This window comes from Sus scrofa, chromosome 7, assembly GCF_054392235.1.
Source record: "Sus scrofa isolate SSC_HxYL_T2T_F1_AM1 chromosome 7, Sscrofa_HxYL_maternal_Yorkshire_Landrace_v2.0, whole genome shotgun sequence".
Classification (NCBI taxonomy): domain Eukaryota; kingdom Metazoa; phylum Chordata; class Mammalia; order Artiodactyla; family Suidae; genus Sus; species Sus scrofa.
In genome coordinates this window covers 24,303,413-24,319,513 of record NC_139389.1, presented here as the reverse complement: position 1 = coordinate 24,319,513, position 16,101 = coordinate 24,303,413, and the positions used below count along the sequence as shown (strand labels likewise).

The window sequence follows — 16,101 nt, the reverse complement described above, 5'->3', positions numbered from 1 at the left end:
TCCTAGTCGGGTTCATTAACCACTGAGCCATGATGAGAACTCCCAGAAAATAATCTTTTGATGAAACTTAGAAAATTATGCTATAGAGAGCCTGGGAAGTAAATTTATATTGAGTATTCCTTCTTAGAGGGATCTTTAAGCTCAAAAATGAAATACAGGAACCAACTAGCCATGATGAAATCTGGGAAAGAATATTTTAGGTGGGAGAAATGGTGATTCGAACGTTCGGAAGCATGGAACGATATTGGTCTGTCTGTAAATGGAGAGTTATATCAGCTATAATAGATGGCACGCTCCACCTGGGAAAATGAGGGAAGTTGAAAAAAGGAAATATTGATCAAAGGTGTGAGAAGGATTTAGAACACCAACAAGGGGCGTCTATATGTGTACTGTACATGCACTACCCTGGAATTAGCCACAGTGGATGTCTGTCACATACCCAAGGCCTGAAGCAACAAAGTGGGGAAGTGGTACTGGAAACCAGAAAAAAAGAAACCGTAATACACAGCTATCTCCAAGAGCTATGACTTTTGCTTGAGCAATACAGGCTGCCTCATGTGTCCCAGCTGAGAGGGAGCCAAGGGAAAATAAACCAAACTAGCTGTTCTCTCTTTCTCTAATCCTCAACTGGTGACCCCCATTGGCTGAAGCCAAACAGAAGCCATATATCAAGGACTCCTTTTGATTCAGACTCTTGAGTAGAGCATAGAGTACAACATGCATAGTGGGACAAAGAGCGGATCTGGGGCGAGGGAGGAAAGAGAATGAAATATACCTGTCACACTTGTAAAGTGAAACAATACACACCCATGTGATACTAGTGGTTTCCTTTACAGAAAGGACAGTGAGATTATGGGCCATGAGAAGAGGCTGTTTAAAGGGAGATGTATCTATTTGTACATGTTATTCAGTACATTTGAACTTGCTTCTCAAAATAATGTACTCACGGATTGTGTGTGTAAATTTTAAATCTTAGTGTTTGTATTCAAATCAGACTACTATTATGTGGAATGTTGTGTGTGCGTGTGTGTTTGAGAGAGAGAGAGAAAGAGAGAGGGTGAGAGAGAGCAAGAGAGGCTGTTAGTCTTTATATTAGAAGATCATTAAATATTTTAAAGGATTTTTAATTTAATTTTATTCCACCTCACTAGAAAGACCACTTATGGTTTTTCTTCTCTCTTCAACTAATTTTGGTGTTCATTTATTTATTCTGTTTGACCAGAAATATTACATCTTATTTGATATATTCTACAAATGAACAAAGTAAGATTTCAAGGACTTCCCATTGCAGTGTAGCAGAAATAAATCTGACTGATATTCGTGAGGTTGTGGGTTCAATGCCTGGCCTTGCTCATCGGGTCAGGGGTCTGGTGTTGCTCTGAACTGTGCTGTAAGTCGCAGACGTAGATCAAATGCCATGTTGCCGTGGCTGTGGCTGCAATGTAGGCCAGCAGCAATAGCTCCAATTTGACCCCTAGCTTGGGAACTTCCATATGCTGTGGTGCAGTCCTAAAAAAAAAGATATTCTGGAAACTCACATGAAATTCTCCACAACCATTTACTCAAATTAGCTTTGGTCTAAATGAATCCTATTTAAAAGTTTTGTCCCACAACTACTAGAAAGAGAAATTAAGAAAACAACCCTATATACAATTGCTTTAAAAAGAATAAAATACTGGGAGTTCCCGTCGTGTCTCAGTGGAGAACAAATCCGACTAGGAAACATGAGGTTGCGGGTTCAATCCCTGACCTTGCTCAGTGGGTTAAGGATCCGGCATTGCCATGAGCTGTGGTGTAGGTTGCAGACGCAGCTTGGATCTGGCATTGCTGTGGCTCTGGTGTAGGCCAGCGGCTACAGCTCTGATTCGACCCCTAGCCTAGGAACCTCCATGTGCCGTGGGAGCAGCCCAAGAAATGGCAAAAATAAAGACAAAAAAAAAAAAAGAATAAAATACCTAGAAACGAATTTAACTGAGAAGGTGAAAGACTAATACACTGAAAACCACAGGTCACTGAAAAAAGTATTGAAGTTTAGAGTTCCCATCATGGCTCAGTGGTTAATGAATCTGACTAGGAACCATGAGGTTGTGGGTTGGATCCCCTGCCTTGCTCAGTGGGTTAAGGATCTGGCGTTGCCATGACCTGTGGTGTAGGTTGCAGACACGGCTTGGATCTGGCATTGCTGTGGCTGTAGCATAGGCCAGCGGCTACAGCTACAATTAGACCCCTAGCCTGGGAACCTCCATCTGCTGCAGGAGCAGCCCTAGAAAAGGCAAAAAGACAAAAAGTAAAAATAGAGTACTGAAGTTCAAACAAATACATGGAAATATACCACACCCATGGACTGAAAGAATTTATTTAAATGTCCATATTACCCAAAGAAATGTACATATTCAATGAAATCCCTATCAAATTCCAATGACATTTTCCACAGAACTAGAATAAATAATTTTAAATCTTTGTATGGAACTACAAAAGATCCTGAGTAGCCAAAGAAATCTTAAGATGAACAAAGCCAGAGATATCATGCTATATGGTTTCAAACTGTACTACAATGCAGTAGTAAGCATTGTATGGTATTGGCATAAAAACAGACATATATATCAATATAACAAAACAGCCCAGAAACAAACCTGCTCACATAAGGCTGATTAATTTATGTTAAAGAAAACAAAAAGAATGGGAGAAAGACAGGCTCTTCAACAAATGGTATGGTAAAAATTTGAAAGCTACATGCATAAGGGTGAAACTGGACCACTATCTGATACCATACACCAAATTAATTCAAAATGAATTAAACATTCCAATGTAAGACCAAAACACATAAAAGTCCTAGGAGAAAACACAGGCATTAAGCTCCTGGACATCACTCTTGGCAATAGTTCCTTGGATATGACTCCAAAGACAATGATAACAAAGGCAAAAATAAACCAATATGTGGAATCTTAAAAAAAAGCAAATGAACAAACAAAACAAAACTAACAGACAACAAAGAACAGAATAGAAAAGACTGGTTGTTGCTAGAGGGGAGGAGTGTTGAAGGGTGGAAAAGAGAGGTGAGAGGACAAAAAGTATAATATCCGGATATAAAATAAGTCATGAGGGTGTAATGTACATCATGGTGATAGTGTCAATATTACATTGCAAATTTTAAAACTGCTAAAAACGTAAATCTTAGGAGGTGAAAGACTTATATGCTGAGAACTAGAAAACATTAATCAAGGCAATTAAAGAGGAGTCAAAGAAATAGAAAAGATAGTCCATGTTCCTGGGTTGGAAAAATTAATATTGTAAGAATGGCTATACTACCCAGAGCAATCGACAGGTTCAATGCAATCCCTATCAAATTACCCATGACATTTCCACAGAACTAGAACAAACAATCCAAAAATTTATATGGAACCACAGAAGACCCAGAATTGCCCAAGCAATCCTGAGGAACGAAAACCAAGCAGGAGGCGTCGCTCTCCCAGACTTCAGGCAACATTACAAGCCACAGTCATCAAGATGGTGTCGTACTGGTACCACAACAGACATACAGACCAATGGAACAAAATAGAGAACCCAGAAATAAACCCAGATACCTACCGTCAATTAATAAGTCCACAAATACCAAATGCTGGACGGGGTGTGGAGAAAAGGGAACCTTCCTGCACTATTGGTGGGAATGTAAGCTGGTAGAACCACTATGGAGAATATTATGGAGGTACCTTAGAAAACTCTACATAAAACTACCATATGACCCAGCAAGCTCACTCTTGGGCATATATCCAGACAAAACTTTCCTTAAAAAAAGACACATGCACCCGCGTGTTCATTGGAGCACTATTCACAATAGCCAAGACATGGAAACAACCTAAAAGTCCGTCAACAGATGAATGGATTAGGAAGATGTGGTATAGATACACAATGGACTACTACTCAGCCATAAAAAGAACAAAATGAGGCCATTTGCAGCAACACGGATAGAACTAGAGAGTCTCATCCTGAGTGAAGTAAGTCAGAAAAACAAAGACAAATACCATATGATATCATTTATATCTGGAATCTAATATATGGCACAAATGAACCTTTCCACAAAAAGAAAATCATGGACATGGAGAACAGACTTGTGGTTGCCAAGATGAAAGGGGAGGGAGGGAGTGGGATGGATTAGGATTTGGGGTTAATAGATGCAAACTATTGCCTTTGGAATGGATAAGCAATGGGATCCTGCTGTATAGCGCTGGGAACTCTGTCTGGGCACTTATGATGGAGCATAATAATGTGAGAAAAAAGAATGGATACATGTATGTTTAACTGGGTCACCTTGCTGTACAGTAGAAAATTGATAGAAACTGTAAACCAGCCCTAATAGAAAAAATACAAATCATTATAAATGAAAAAAAAGAAAGAAAATAAATCTTAAAGACCTTATCACAAAGAAAAAAAATTGTAACTTTGTACAGTGACCAATGGTAGCTAAATTTACTGTGATCATTTTGCAATGTATGCAAATGTCAAATCATTATGTTATATACCTGAAATTAATGCGTCATTGTATGTCGATCATGCTTCAATTTAAAAAATCATGAGAATAAATGAAACACTTAAAAGGGAAAAAGTGAGGGAGTTCCCTTCATGGCTCAGCGGTTAACAAACCCGACTAGGATCCATGAAGGTGTGGGTTCAATCCCTGGCCTCACTCAGTGGGTTAAGGATCCAGCATTACCATGAGTTGTGTTATAGGTCACAGACACAGCTAGGATCTGGCATTGCTGTGGCTGTGGCATAGGCCAGCAGCTATACAGCCTGGGAACTGCCATATGCTGCAGGTGGGGCCCTAAAAAGCAAAAAAGAAAAAGGATGGGGGAAATGAATAAAATAATAAAATAAAATTAAGTTTCAGTGTTTGGGGAAATCAACTTATTTTAAAACAAACCTAGCAATAGAGGAGACTTGCTACCAACCTATATTCAGTAGGTAATTGTACATAAGAAGCATTTCCATGGAGAACCCAGTCCCAAGGAACTTTGCTAACTCATCTGGGATAAGCGTAAATGGGCTGTTTGAAAATAATGCCCAAGAGTCTCAGGATTTTAATAAATTGCAAAGCACTCTCAATATTATCTACTATTGTCTTCCTAATAAGGGCTTTTTTCGTTCCAAAGATCATGCCTAAATAGTCATCCGTGTACTATAGGGTTCTCTGTCATTCTCTGAAAGTTTGAAAAATTCAAGTGTGTTCCTTCATAATTCCTTTTCTTAAATTATTTTTATCAACATAAGGTAAGTAAAATGACATTTGATTTAAAAACTACCCATTCTTAGGGAAGGTTGAAATGTATGTATATGATAGTACTAAATATACATAGGGAAATCAGAGCATTTCATTTCTGGAAGCCTCCTCTAAACTTTGGAAATAACTAGTTTGGTGCCCATAGAAAGCAACTACATTTTTTTTTCTTTGTAATCAGATTCTCTCAGTCTATCATCTAAAACTGTCTTAAAAGCATGTAAATTTTAGTAAACACTATATCTGAAAGATATTAAATAACTGAATGAAATGTATAGCCTTCATTCAATTATGTGAGCTATTTAAATACGCAATAAAAATTTGGTGGATTAATTTGTCCATGTTTTATCTAGATGTTTTAAAGTCAGATAAAAATCTCACTTATTCTATAACATTTTCCTAAACATACATTAAAAATAACTGTAAATATAAATAAAATACTGTTTGATGAAAATGATGTATAAAAAGATACAATAGTGGAGAGACAAAACTTTAAAAAATCACAGATAGGAATTCCCTGGTGGCCTATCAGTTAAGGATCTGGCGTCACCACTGCTGTGGCTTAAGTCAATAGATGGGTGAGAACTTCCATGTACCTTGGGCACAGCCAAAAGAAATAAAAAGTTCCAGATAAACAAATTCCTATGCCGTTAAATAAGGATGTGAAGTCACTGGTAAATCAAAAATTGGAAAAAAAGAAGATTAAAAATTGGATAAAGAAGTCATGGTATACAAGAATTAAAAGTAATGAAATATCATGAGAATGACATAGAAAAGATCAGAGATCTAGCACAGAATTAAAGAGCTTACATATAATCTATGGAACCTTGCAATCTGAATTTATAGCTTCACAATCTCAATAACTCATTTAAGGAATTGATAACTTTTTGATCTTTAGAAGCTCCCATAGTTATTAGCAGACAATAGCGATGAATGATTAACAATATCTTAAAATACGGATACTAAAATTTCCTTTGTCATAAGGTTTGGGGATAAGTACTAAATGATTTGTGGGTGTAAATGCTCACTTTAGTGTTTGGCATAAAGGCCCATTAAGGATTAGTTGGAATTATTATTATATTACCTCATTGGACACAACAGACCTGGGGTTATTTTGGAATTAAGAGCCATAGTGATATCTTAGCCCTGAGGAGCTTTGTGTGACACCTCACACGATGGATTTGAGAACTTAGAGAAACAGAGTATGTGAAAATTGTGCCTTGTAAGCCTACATGTTGCCCCTAAACTTTTAAGTCTCTGGTCCTCAACGGAAATACAATGTTGTATTTGTAGCTACATACAATTAAGTAAAGCATTGATAAAAGACCAAGGTCTTACATAAAAATAACATAAGTCCCCCGATAAAGAAAAACTCCTACAAGATAGGTAATAAAATTTGACATGAAAAATCAACTGCGTGGTTTGAACGAAGTAGTTATGCAAGAAAATGGATATCCAACAACAAATGTTTGAGTTGGGGGAAACATGTTTATAGCTAAATTCTCTCAGTTTATACTTCAGCCAGCTGTCATCAAAGTGTTTAAGTTTCTTGCTCAATTCTAAATGACCAAGATGGATTTAAATATTAAAAGCCTTCTTAGTCCCCATGGAATGATGTAATTATTCAACTATAATAATATACTTGCATCTGGACAAGCCTATCTTGATGATGCCTAAGGGCTAGGTTTTCTCCACCTCCTCCTTGTGCTAGAGCTAACTGCACGCTTTCATACTTCTTAACATTTCAGTAAGGCCTTGCAGCAGGGATTCAAAAAAAGACCTATCTGATTCCTAAGACACAGCCACATCTACTTTATTGGTCACCTGAAGATAGGAACAAATAAACTTCATTTTAACTGCCTCCTTAGCAGATATTTCTGCAAATCAAAGTATAAAAGCATTACTTTGGAGCATCTGAAACACAGTCGCTTCTGCTTGGCATTCAATCCTTACCAGAGCCCAAGGACATGCTCATTGTCATCTTTATCACACAGAGTACTAGATTCCATTTCAGAAAGGTTCGGTTACTTGCTTAAGGTAGCTGTCTTTATGCTGTAGGGTCATGAGGAGAAATTAAGTCCCCTGGTGTCACATCTTTTAATTATCCTCCCCCACCCACCCAAGTGACTGCACCCAATCTTCTATGAATGGATGCTTAATTGTGTGCATATAGTCCCACTATACACAATTGCGTTTGTCATTTCTCAAAATCTTTCTACCTTTCCTGCCACTGCTCCGATACAGGGGAAGCAAACTGCAGATAATGGAACGAATTAACAAAAGCCATCCAGAAGAGTTTATTCTACTTGGCTTTGCGGATCGTCCCTGGCTGGAGCTTCCTCTGTTCATTATTCTGCTTCTAACATACCCCATGGCCATGGTGGGAAACATAGCCATCATTCTGGTGTCCACCTTAGACTCCCGTTTGCACAGCCCCATGTATTTCTTCCTCACCAACCTCTCCTTTCTGGACATGTGCTACACCACAAGCATTGTCCCTCAGATGCTGTTTCACCTGGGAGGATCTGAGAAGACAATCAGCTATCTGCGCTGTGCTGTTCAGCTTTATTTCTTCCACATAATGGGAGGCACAGAATGTCTGCTTTTGGCTCTTATGTCTTTCGATCGCTACGTGGCCATCTTCAAGCCACTGCACTACACCCTCATCATGAATCGGCGCACCTGTATCCTACTGGTGGCCACTGTGTGGCTGGGTGGAATGACCTACGCTGTCTCAGAGGCCACTGTCACATTACACTTACCACTGTGTGGTCACAACACACTGGATCACTTGATATGTGAGATTCCTGTTCTGATGAAGGCGGCCTGTGGTGAGAAGGGCTCCAATGAGCTCACACTCTCTGTGGTTTGCATTTTCATGTTAGCTGTGCCACTATGCTTCATTCTTGCTTCCTATGCTTCTATCGGACATGCTATATTTAAGATTAAATCTTCGGAGGGAAGAAAAAAAGCCTTTGGCACATGTTCCTCCCATCTCATTGTAGTTTTCTTCTTTTATGGCCCAGCCATTAGCATGTACCTTCAGCCCCCCTCCTCCATCTCTAGGGACCAGCCCAAGTTCATGGCTCTCTTCTATGGAGTGGTGACTCCTACACTCAACCCTTTCATCTACACTCTGAGGAACAAGGATGTAAAGGGTGCCTGGGGCAACCTGGTGAGGAGCGTTTTCACTTCCAAGTGATAGTTCGCAGACATCGAATGACATTATTTGACAAGTGAGTAGATACATAGGAGTTTCTCTGACAAATCATTCTCATCTCATTTTTCCTCAGATCATGTTATTCTTCTTGCAAAATATGTCATATTTCTAATGCTCTTTCTAATGGTGTTAGACAAGGGTGATACTTGGCTAGTATACCCCAGTTAGGCCAATCCGTGGAAATACACTTCAAATAGTCTACACTGGTTAATACATACTGAAATAGTAACTATGTCAAACAGTATTTAAAAAGTACTATATATTACAATACAAACTAATTAGTTAAAGTTAATAATCATAAGACAGCATGGTAACCATTCACCAATGGATTTCCTATGACAGTGCCACCTAAGAACAATTTCATCACTCTCGGCAAGACTGGTCACATCCAAGTGGGCAGCACGGTGCCAGTGTGCATTCCGAGTGAGGCATTCTACACCTCAGACCAACCGTGAGTCTCAGAAGGCAATCAACCTCAACCTACGTAGATCCTATTGCTTCTTTAGAAGCACACTGACCCTTGTTTAACTAACAAGTGTACAGGGTTTGTATTTTTACCTAAAGGATCTATTGTTGAATATTAAAATGGACAAAATGTGTGCCTAAGTTTCTTAACATCCCTTTTAAATATTATAAGCATGAACCTTCTGAGAGAATCATGAACCACAACCTGGAAACATTTTGTGCATAATGGAAATAGCCCGGAATGCCTTTTGAAATCCTTCAAGAATCTTTTACAAGAAGAAGCAATTTGTATTTCTAGAAGGGAAGGCCACTTGCTTACTTTAAGCAATTGAGTATCTCTTTGATGCTCACAATCTGTATCATGACAAATTCAAAGTACTGAACTGAGCTCTAGGGTTCATATCTAACAAACTTTTGTCACAAAATTAGTTACACTTTTAGAGCAAATTAAAGAGTTTATGGTTACTTGCTGTTAAATTAATAGGATGAGAAATCAACGTAATGGTTGTGTAGTGAAGAAACTAGCAGCTAAGAAAAACAAGAACCATTTAGACTTCTCTGGCATGGGTTCGGGTATGATCAAAATCTAAGCAAACCACTGGATGAAAAGTTGCATGTTATCCTGAACAAGAAACAATTTGAAATCATATCTAATGTTTGATTTAAAAAAGAAAAAAGCAGATCATAGGATGCTTGATCCAGTTCTTGAGACAAACAGACTTTGGTTTCTCTCATTTGGAAAATATTCTAAATAATTTTAAAATTTAGTTGTTTAAATAATTCAATATTTTGGCCTGAGTTTTGGCCTGAATGCCCCCCAAAAAAATTTTTTTAATTTCACACACACACAGGGCAATGAAGGTAAAAAATTCTGTGATGTTAGATAATGTCTCTGATCATTTTGAGTAACGATATCCTTGATCACTTTGCTCTAAGCAGAAATTGGCACAACAGTGTAAATCAACTGCACTTTAATAAAAAAGAAATAATAAAGACACCCTTTGTCTTACTTAGTCTTAAACACAGAGGAATGTGATAATTTTCAGTTTGGAGGGCAAAATCCAGGAAGATTTGTGTCAAAAGCTTAGCGATGAGACTGTTGAGAGCTCTTCAGATTACTTCTTTATCTTTTACGTCTGTAAAGACAACTCATTTCAGAACTGGGCTTTCCAGACTCTGAAATATCAGGGCTTCCTGAAGGAAATACACACAAACATTTAAGCATAAAGAATATTGAGTGTAGTGGTAGGGGGAAAGTCACAGAAACATGTCCTTTTTACTAAACTACTTCACGTTTCCGCAGCATGTACGTTCAGTATATTCCAGCATGAAGAATACTGTCAGGAACCATTAAGAAGCTCTGTTGAAGGAAGTACATATTACATGTGAAGTTTAGCGTGTACTCTATCCTTGATGTAAAGCATGAGCAATCTCAAGAGTGCTTTCTCAAAGAAGTTGGTCAAAAGCTTTTCTTCTTTTCCCAACCAAGCAAATCTTTCCTGAAGAACAAAAGGAAGACAGCAAAATATTTTCACGTTTGTTCTAAAAGATCCTAAAAATGTAGACATGTATTTAGGACTGTCTTTAAGGGAGAAGTCAAAAAGGCTTCACTAGTTATTTTGTGACACAGCAGGTTAAGGATTCTGCATTATCACTGCAGAGGCTTGGGTTGCTGCTATGGCACAGGTTCGATTCCAGGCCCTGGAATTTCCACATGCCGTGGGTGCAGCCAGAAACAAACAAACAAAACCTTACCTATGATTTCCTTCACATTAGAGGTGTTCTCAGATCTGCAGAGTATAACTCCTATGCAACAAGTGCATCCTGCTCTAAGGGACAGGATTAAAACAAAATACATGCAAATCAGGAGTCCCCATGGTGGCACAGTGGTAATGAACCCATCTAGTATCCATGAGGACACAGGTTCGATCCCTGGCCTTGCTCAGCGGGTTAAGGATCCGGCATTGCACCATGAGCTATGGTGTAGATCACACATGCAGCTCGGACCCCAGGTTGCTGTGGCTGTGGTATAGGCCGGCAGCTACAGCTCCAATTCGACCCTTAGCCTAGAAACTTCCATATGCCACAGGTGTGGCCCTAAAAAGCAAAAAATAAACTAAATAAAATAAAGTAAATGCAAATGAGAATTCTGGTTCAATAAACGTCTTACAGCTACCATAAATCCAATGTCTACTCAAAAGGTGATATTCAGAATTCCAATGACTTGGAAGTGTCCCAGAGGCCACTAGGGCAGGAGTGGGGTAGGGGTGGAAGAGGGGGGAGATGAGAGGAGTGAGAAAGAGTTTCCACTAAAGCACACTAAGAGACAGATACATAAAGTTAATCAATGTGATCCTTGATTCGATCTTTGATTTATTTATTTTTTGCCACACCCATGGCATGTGGATATTCCTAGGCCAGGAATCAAACCTATGCCACAGCAGTGACCCAGTCGATGCAGTGACACCACTGGATCCTTAATCCACTGCACCACAAGGGAACTTCCTCAATCTTGTCTTTGGGAAATACTCTCAGGAACATTGAGGAATAGGTCGCATTATACTCTGTAATATTTCCGAAAAAAATATTTTAAATGTACATTCATATTATATTATTATAAACAGAAGATAATAAAATCCCCTGGTAAAAATTAACAATGTGAAATCTGGTGGTGCAATATACTAAGTCTCTATACCATTATTTTTGCCATACTTTTTATTATCTTAGTGGTTGAATTGTTATTGGAATATGATGGACTTAAATTTGAAAGTTTATTATGCTTGAAATCACTTGAAGCTGTCATGACATACGATAACCAGTGCCCTTCTAGCCCCACATTTGTAAAATAGAGATATAATATGCGAAGCTGAGACCAACAAAGGAAAAGAAAACGAGTGTATCTGGGGTGGAAGCCGTGCTGGTTTCTGTAATTGTTGATGGCATGCTTGTGCCAATCATCCTGCACTGCTGAGACATACGCAGAAGAGATAACTGAGCATGTGTTCAGAGAATATGCTGCACAGGAATAGGCATGAGAGGAAGTGGACAAAAACTGGGAGACAAGAGCTGTCTGGAAGGGAAGGAAAATTTTACTGGGATAAAGAAGAAGCTGGTCCTTCACTGCATTTAGCCTCCATTCTTAGCTGAGAAAAGGCTGCTCAGTTCTTCAGTAAAGTTGTCTGTGACTCAGATTCATGTGCGCTGGGTGATTGCCAATTTACTAATTCTTGGTTTTAGGTTTAGGGTTGGCAATGCTAGGATTTCGGACCTTCTAGATTACCCTGGGCATCGTTGGCCATGACAAAGGGCCTCAGAACTACAAAAATCTATTGTAGAGTTGTGGTCGTGGCCCAGTGGAAATGAATCCTTCTAGGAACCATGAGTAGTGGGTTCGATCCCTGGCCTTGCTCAGCAGGTTAAGGATCCGGCATTGCTGTGAACCGTGGTATAGTTCACAGATGTGGCTCTGATCTGGCGTTGCTGTGGCTGTGGTGTAGACCAGCAGACGTAGCTCTGATTAGACCCCCTAACCTGGGAATCTCCATATGCTGCAGGTGAGGCTCTAAAAAGCAAAAAAATTAAAATTAAAATTAAAAATAAAAAATCTATTCTCATTACCCTGATTTCATCACATAAAAGTCAGTTAAACTTAAGCAAGTCATGTGGCTTCTTTCCTTCAGTTTTTGTTGTTGTTGTTGAAAAGCCAAAGTTAGGCTATTTATTTTCTCTCTCTCTCTTTTTTTTGTCTTTTTTTTTTTTTTTTTGTCTTTTTGCTATTTCTTTGGGCCGCTCCCGCGGCATATGGAGGTTCCCAGGCTAGGGGTCAAATCGGAGCTGTAGCCACTGGCCTACGCCAGAGCCACAGCAACGCGGGATCCGAGCTGCGTCTGCAACCTACACCACAACTCACGGCAACGCCGGATCTTTAACCCACTGAGCAAGGGCAGGGATCGAACCCGCAACCTCATGGTTCCTAGTCGGATTCGTTAACCACTGTGCCACGACGGGTACTCCTCTCTTTTTTTTTTGAAGTATAGTTAGGTTCAAATTACATAAATTGTAAGTATACAAAATACAGTGATTCACAATTTTAATGGTTATACTCCATTTATGGTTATTATGAAATATTGATTATATTCTATGTGTTGTACAGCATATACTTGTAGCTTATTTTATACACAATTGTTTCTACCTCTTAATCTCCTACCACCACGTTGCCACTCTCCTCTTTCCTCTCCCCACTAGTAACCACCAGCTTGTTCTATCTGCGAATCTGCTTATTTTTTGTTACATTCATTAATTTGCTGTATTTTTTAGATTCCACAAATAAGTAGTATCATACAGTATTTGTCTTTCTCTGCCTGACTTATTTCACTTAGTATAATACCCTCCAAGTCCATCCATGTTGCTACAAATGGCAAAATCTGATTACTTTTTATGGCCATGTAGTATTCCATTGTGTACATATGTGTCTGTGTGTGTATATATATTCATTCCATGTGTTCCTGATCCATTTTTCTGTTGATGAATGCTTAGATTGTTTCCATATTTTGGCAATTATAAATAATGCTACTATGAACGCTATGGTACATGTATCTTTTTAAATTAGTGGGGTTTGGGGGGATTATACTCAGGAATGGAATCACTGGGTCATAGGATAATACAGCTGTTCTAATTTACATTCCTACCAATAGTGTAGGAGGGTTCCCTTTTCTCTATATCCTTGCTAACATTTATTATTTGTGTTATTTTTGATGATAGCCATCCCAACAGGTATGAGTCAATATTTCATTGTGGTGTGTGATACAACTGCATAAGATTCACATTAGTGGATTGAAAAGTTCAAAACAATAAACACAATAATGTATGTGTTAATCTTTGGGGGAATTTTGGTAGCTGACCTTTGTTTTGGATTACAAATTAACTGGAATATCATGGTAATATGGCTAGGATTCGATATCATATAGGCTATAATTATAGCATTCCAAGAAAAATAGTCTATACAAATTTTTTAAATTTATGTTTTCAAGCAGAAAAGAAAGAAAACAGATGCGAAATTTCAACTTTTTTTAAAGTTAGATAGTCAGAGACTCGTGTATTACAGGAAGTGTTGGAACGTCCATAAGCACAAGGTGGTTCAAAGAACTAAACTACATGGGGGGGGAGTTTTTTTTTTAATTCCCCCCTTTTGTTTGGCTTTTAGGGCTGCATCCACAGCATATGGAGGTTCCCAGGCTAGGAGTCAAGTCAGAGCTGTAGCCACCAGCCTACGAGACAGCCATAGCAACGTCAGTCCCGAGCCATGTCTGCAGTCGACACCACAGCTCACAGCAGTGCCGGATCCTTAACCCACTGACCAAGGCCAGGGATCAAACTGACAACCGCATGTCTCTGCTGCACCATGACAGGAACTCCTATCCCTTTTTTAATTAAAGTACAGTTTATTCACAATGTTGTCCCAATTTCTGCTGTACACCAAAGTGACCCGGTTCATACACACACACACATATTTATATATATATATATATATATATATATATATATATATATATACACACATACACACACTCTTTTTCTCATATTATCTTCCCTCATGTTCTACCCCAAGAGACTGGATATAGTCCCCTGTGCTACACAGTAGGATCACATTGCTTATCCCTTCTAAATGCAGTAGTTTGCATCTTACTAGCCCCAAATTCCCTCTCCATCTCCCACTCCCCCTACCTTGGCAACCACAAGTCTGTTCTCTATGCTTGTGAGTCAGCTTTTGTTTTGTATTAAACTATCATTTTTGCCTTTAAAAGTCTTATTTCACCCTGTGATGGTTCACTCTATGTGGCCCCAATTACTTACTAGAAATTCTTTTATATACACAGTCTCGGTTCTTCATTTCTTGGACAGTAGGTTAAGGACAAAGGCACATAGCCCATATTACCGTTTATGTCGAGCTGGAGATAGAGAATCACAGACACACAAAGGCAGAGACATCAGAATCAGTGTGACTGCAAACCAACCAAGGAACTGAGGGGAAGTCTGAAAATGTGGTTTTCATTTTAAAAATTTAGGAAATAGGATTTGAATCAACCATATGAAAAGGTTAAAAGCCTCAAAACCACAACGGACAACGCGATCACCACACAAAACTCAGGTGTTTATTTTATGTTGAATTGTCCTTTAACCTTATTCCACGGGAGCTCCATATGGTTTCCAGTTTTGAAATGTTACATACATAGGACACTTCTTTCAAATAGAGAAGGTATCAATAACATAGGTCACAAAACTATTACTGTAATAAAAATACATTCATTTCTTTGGAAAACATATGCCTTGATCTTCATAATGAACTTATTAATCAGAACTGTTCAAATTAGACCAATTTCCTTAAGAAGGAAAAACACTACATTTTCATATAGCTTTAATCACAACATTTTCCAATATATTTTCACTAATTCTTTCAAATACCCATCAGATTTATCAAGTCACTTTCAGACCCTAGTACTCGGTTGCCTCCGATTTTTTCCTTTCTTTCTTTGTACTTGTTTGTTTTGTAGGTCCACACCCACAGCACATGGAGGTTCCCAGGCTAGGGGTTCAATCGGAGGTATAGCTGCCAGCCTACACCACAGCCACAGCAACACAGGATCCCAGCCATGTCTGTGACCTACACCACAGCCCACAGCAACGCCAGATCCTTACCCCACTGAGCAAGGCCAGGGATTGAACCCAAAACCTCATGGTTGCCAGTCAGATTCATTTTTGCTGCACCAAAACAGGAACTTCCAAAACTTGTTTTCTTACTATTGATGGCATAATAAAGAATACATGCCAAAATTCCTCTCAATCGTAACTATTATTCAACAAAAGAGTAACTTTTGGAGAAAGGATTGAAGACATTTCACTGTATTTTTAATCAAATCCATGAGGATAAATTTTATGATGAATTCTGCCTAAAAAGCAAGAAATTAAAAGGCATATTCTAGGTTATTTAAAATTAATAAGATCAGGAGTTCCCGTCGTGGTGCAGTGGTTAACGAATCCGACTAGGAACCATGAGGTTGCGAGTTCGGTCCCTGCCCTTGCTCAGTGGGTTAAGGATCTGGCGTTGCTGTGAGCTGTGGTGTAGGTCACAGACGTGGCTCAG

At 38.8% G+C, this 16,101-nt stretch overlaps 1 protein-coding gene across 1 annotated transcript; it reads left to right on the top strand.

Moving 5' to 3' along the window:
• The first annotated feature begins 7,538 nt into the window (after positions 1-7,538).
• On the top strand, positions 7,539-8,477 carry LOC146401379 (olfactory receptor 2B11-like). The gene has a single exon (XM_084970354.1). The coding sequence runs from the start codon at positions 7,539-7,541 to the stop codon at positions 8,475-8,477; it is 939 nt and encodes a 312-aa protein (XP_084826480.1).
• Positions 8,478-16,101: the final 7,624 nt, after the last annotated feature.

Bases quoted from the DNA above. Each gene is read 5' to 3' on its own strand.
- LOC146401379 (XM_084970354.1), top strand. From the start codon at position 7,539: ATGGAACGAATTAACAAAAGCCATCCAGAAGAGTTTATTCTACTTGGC.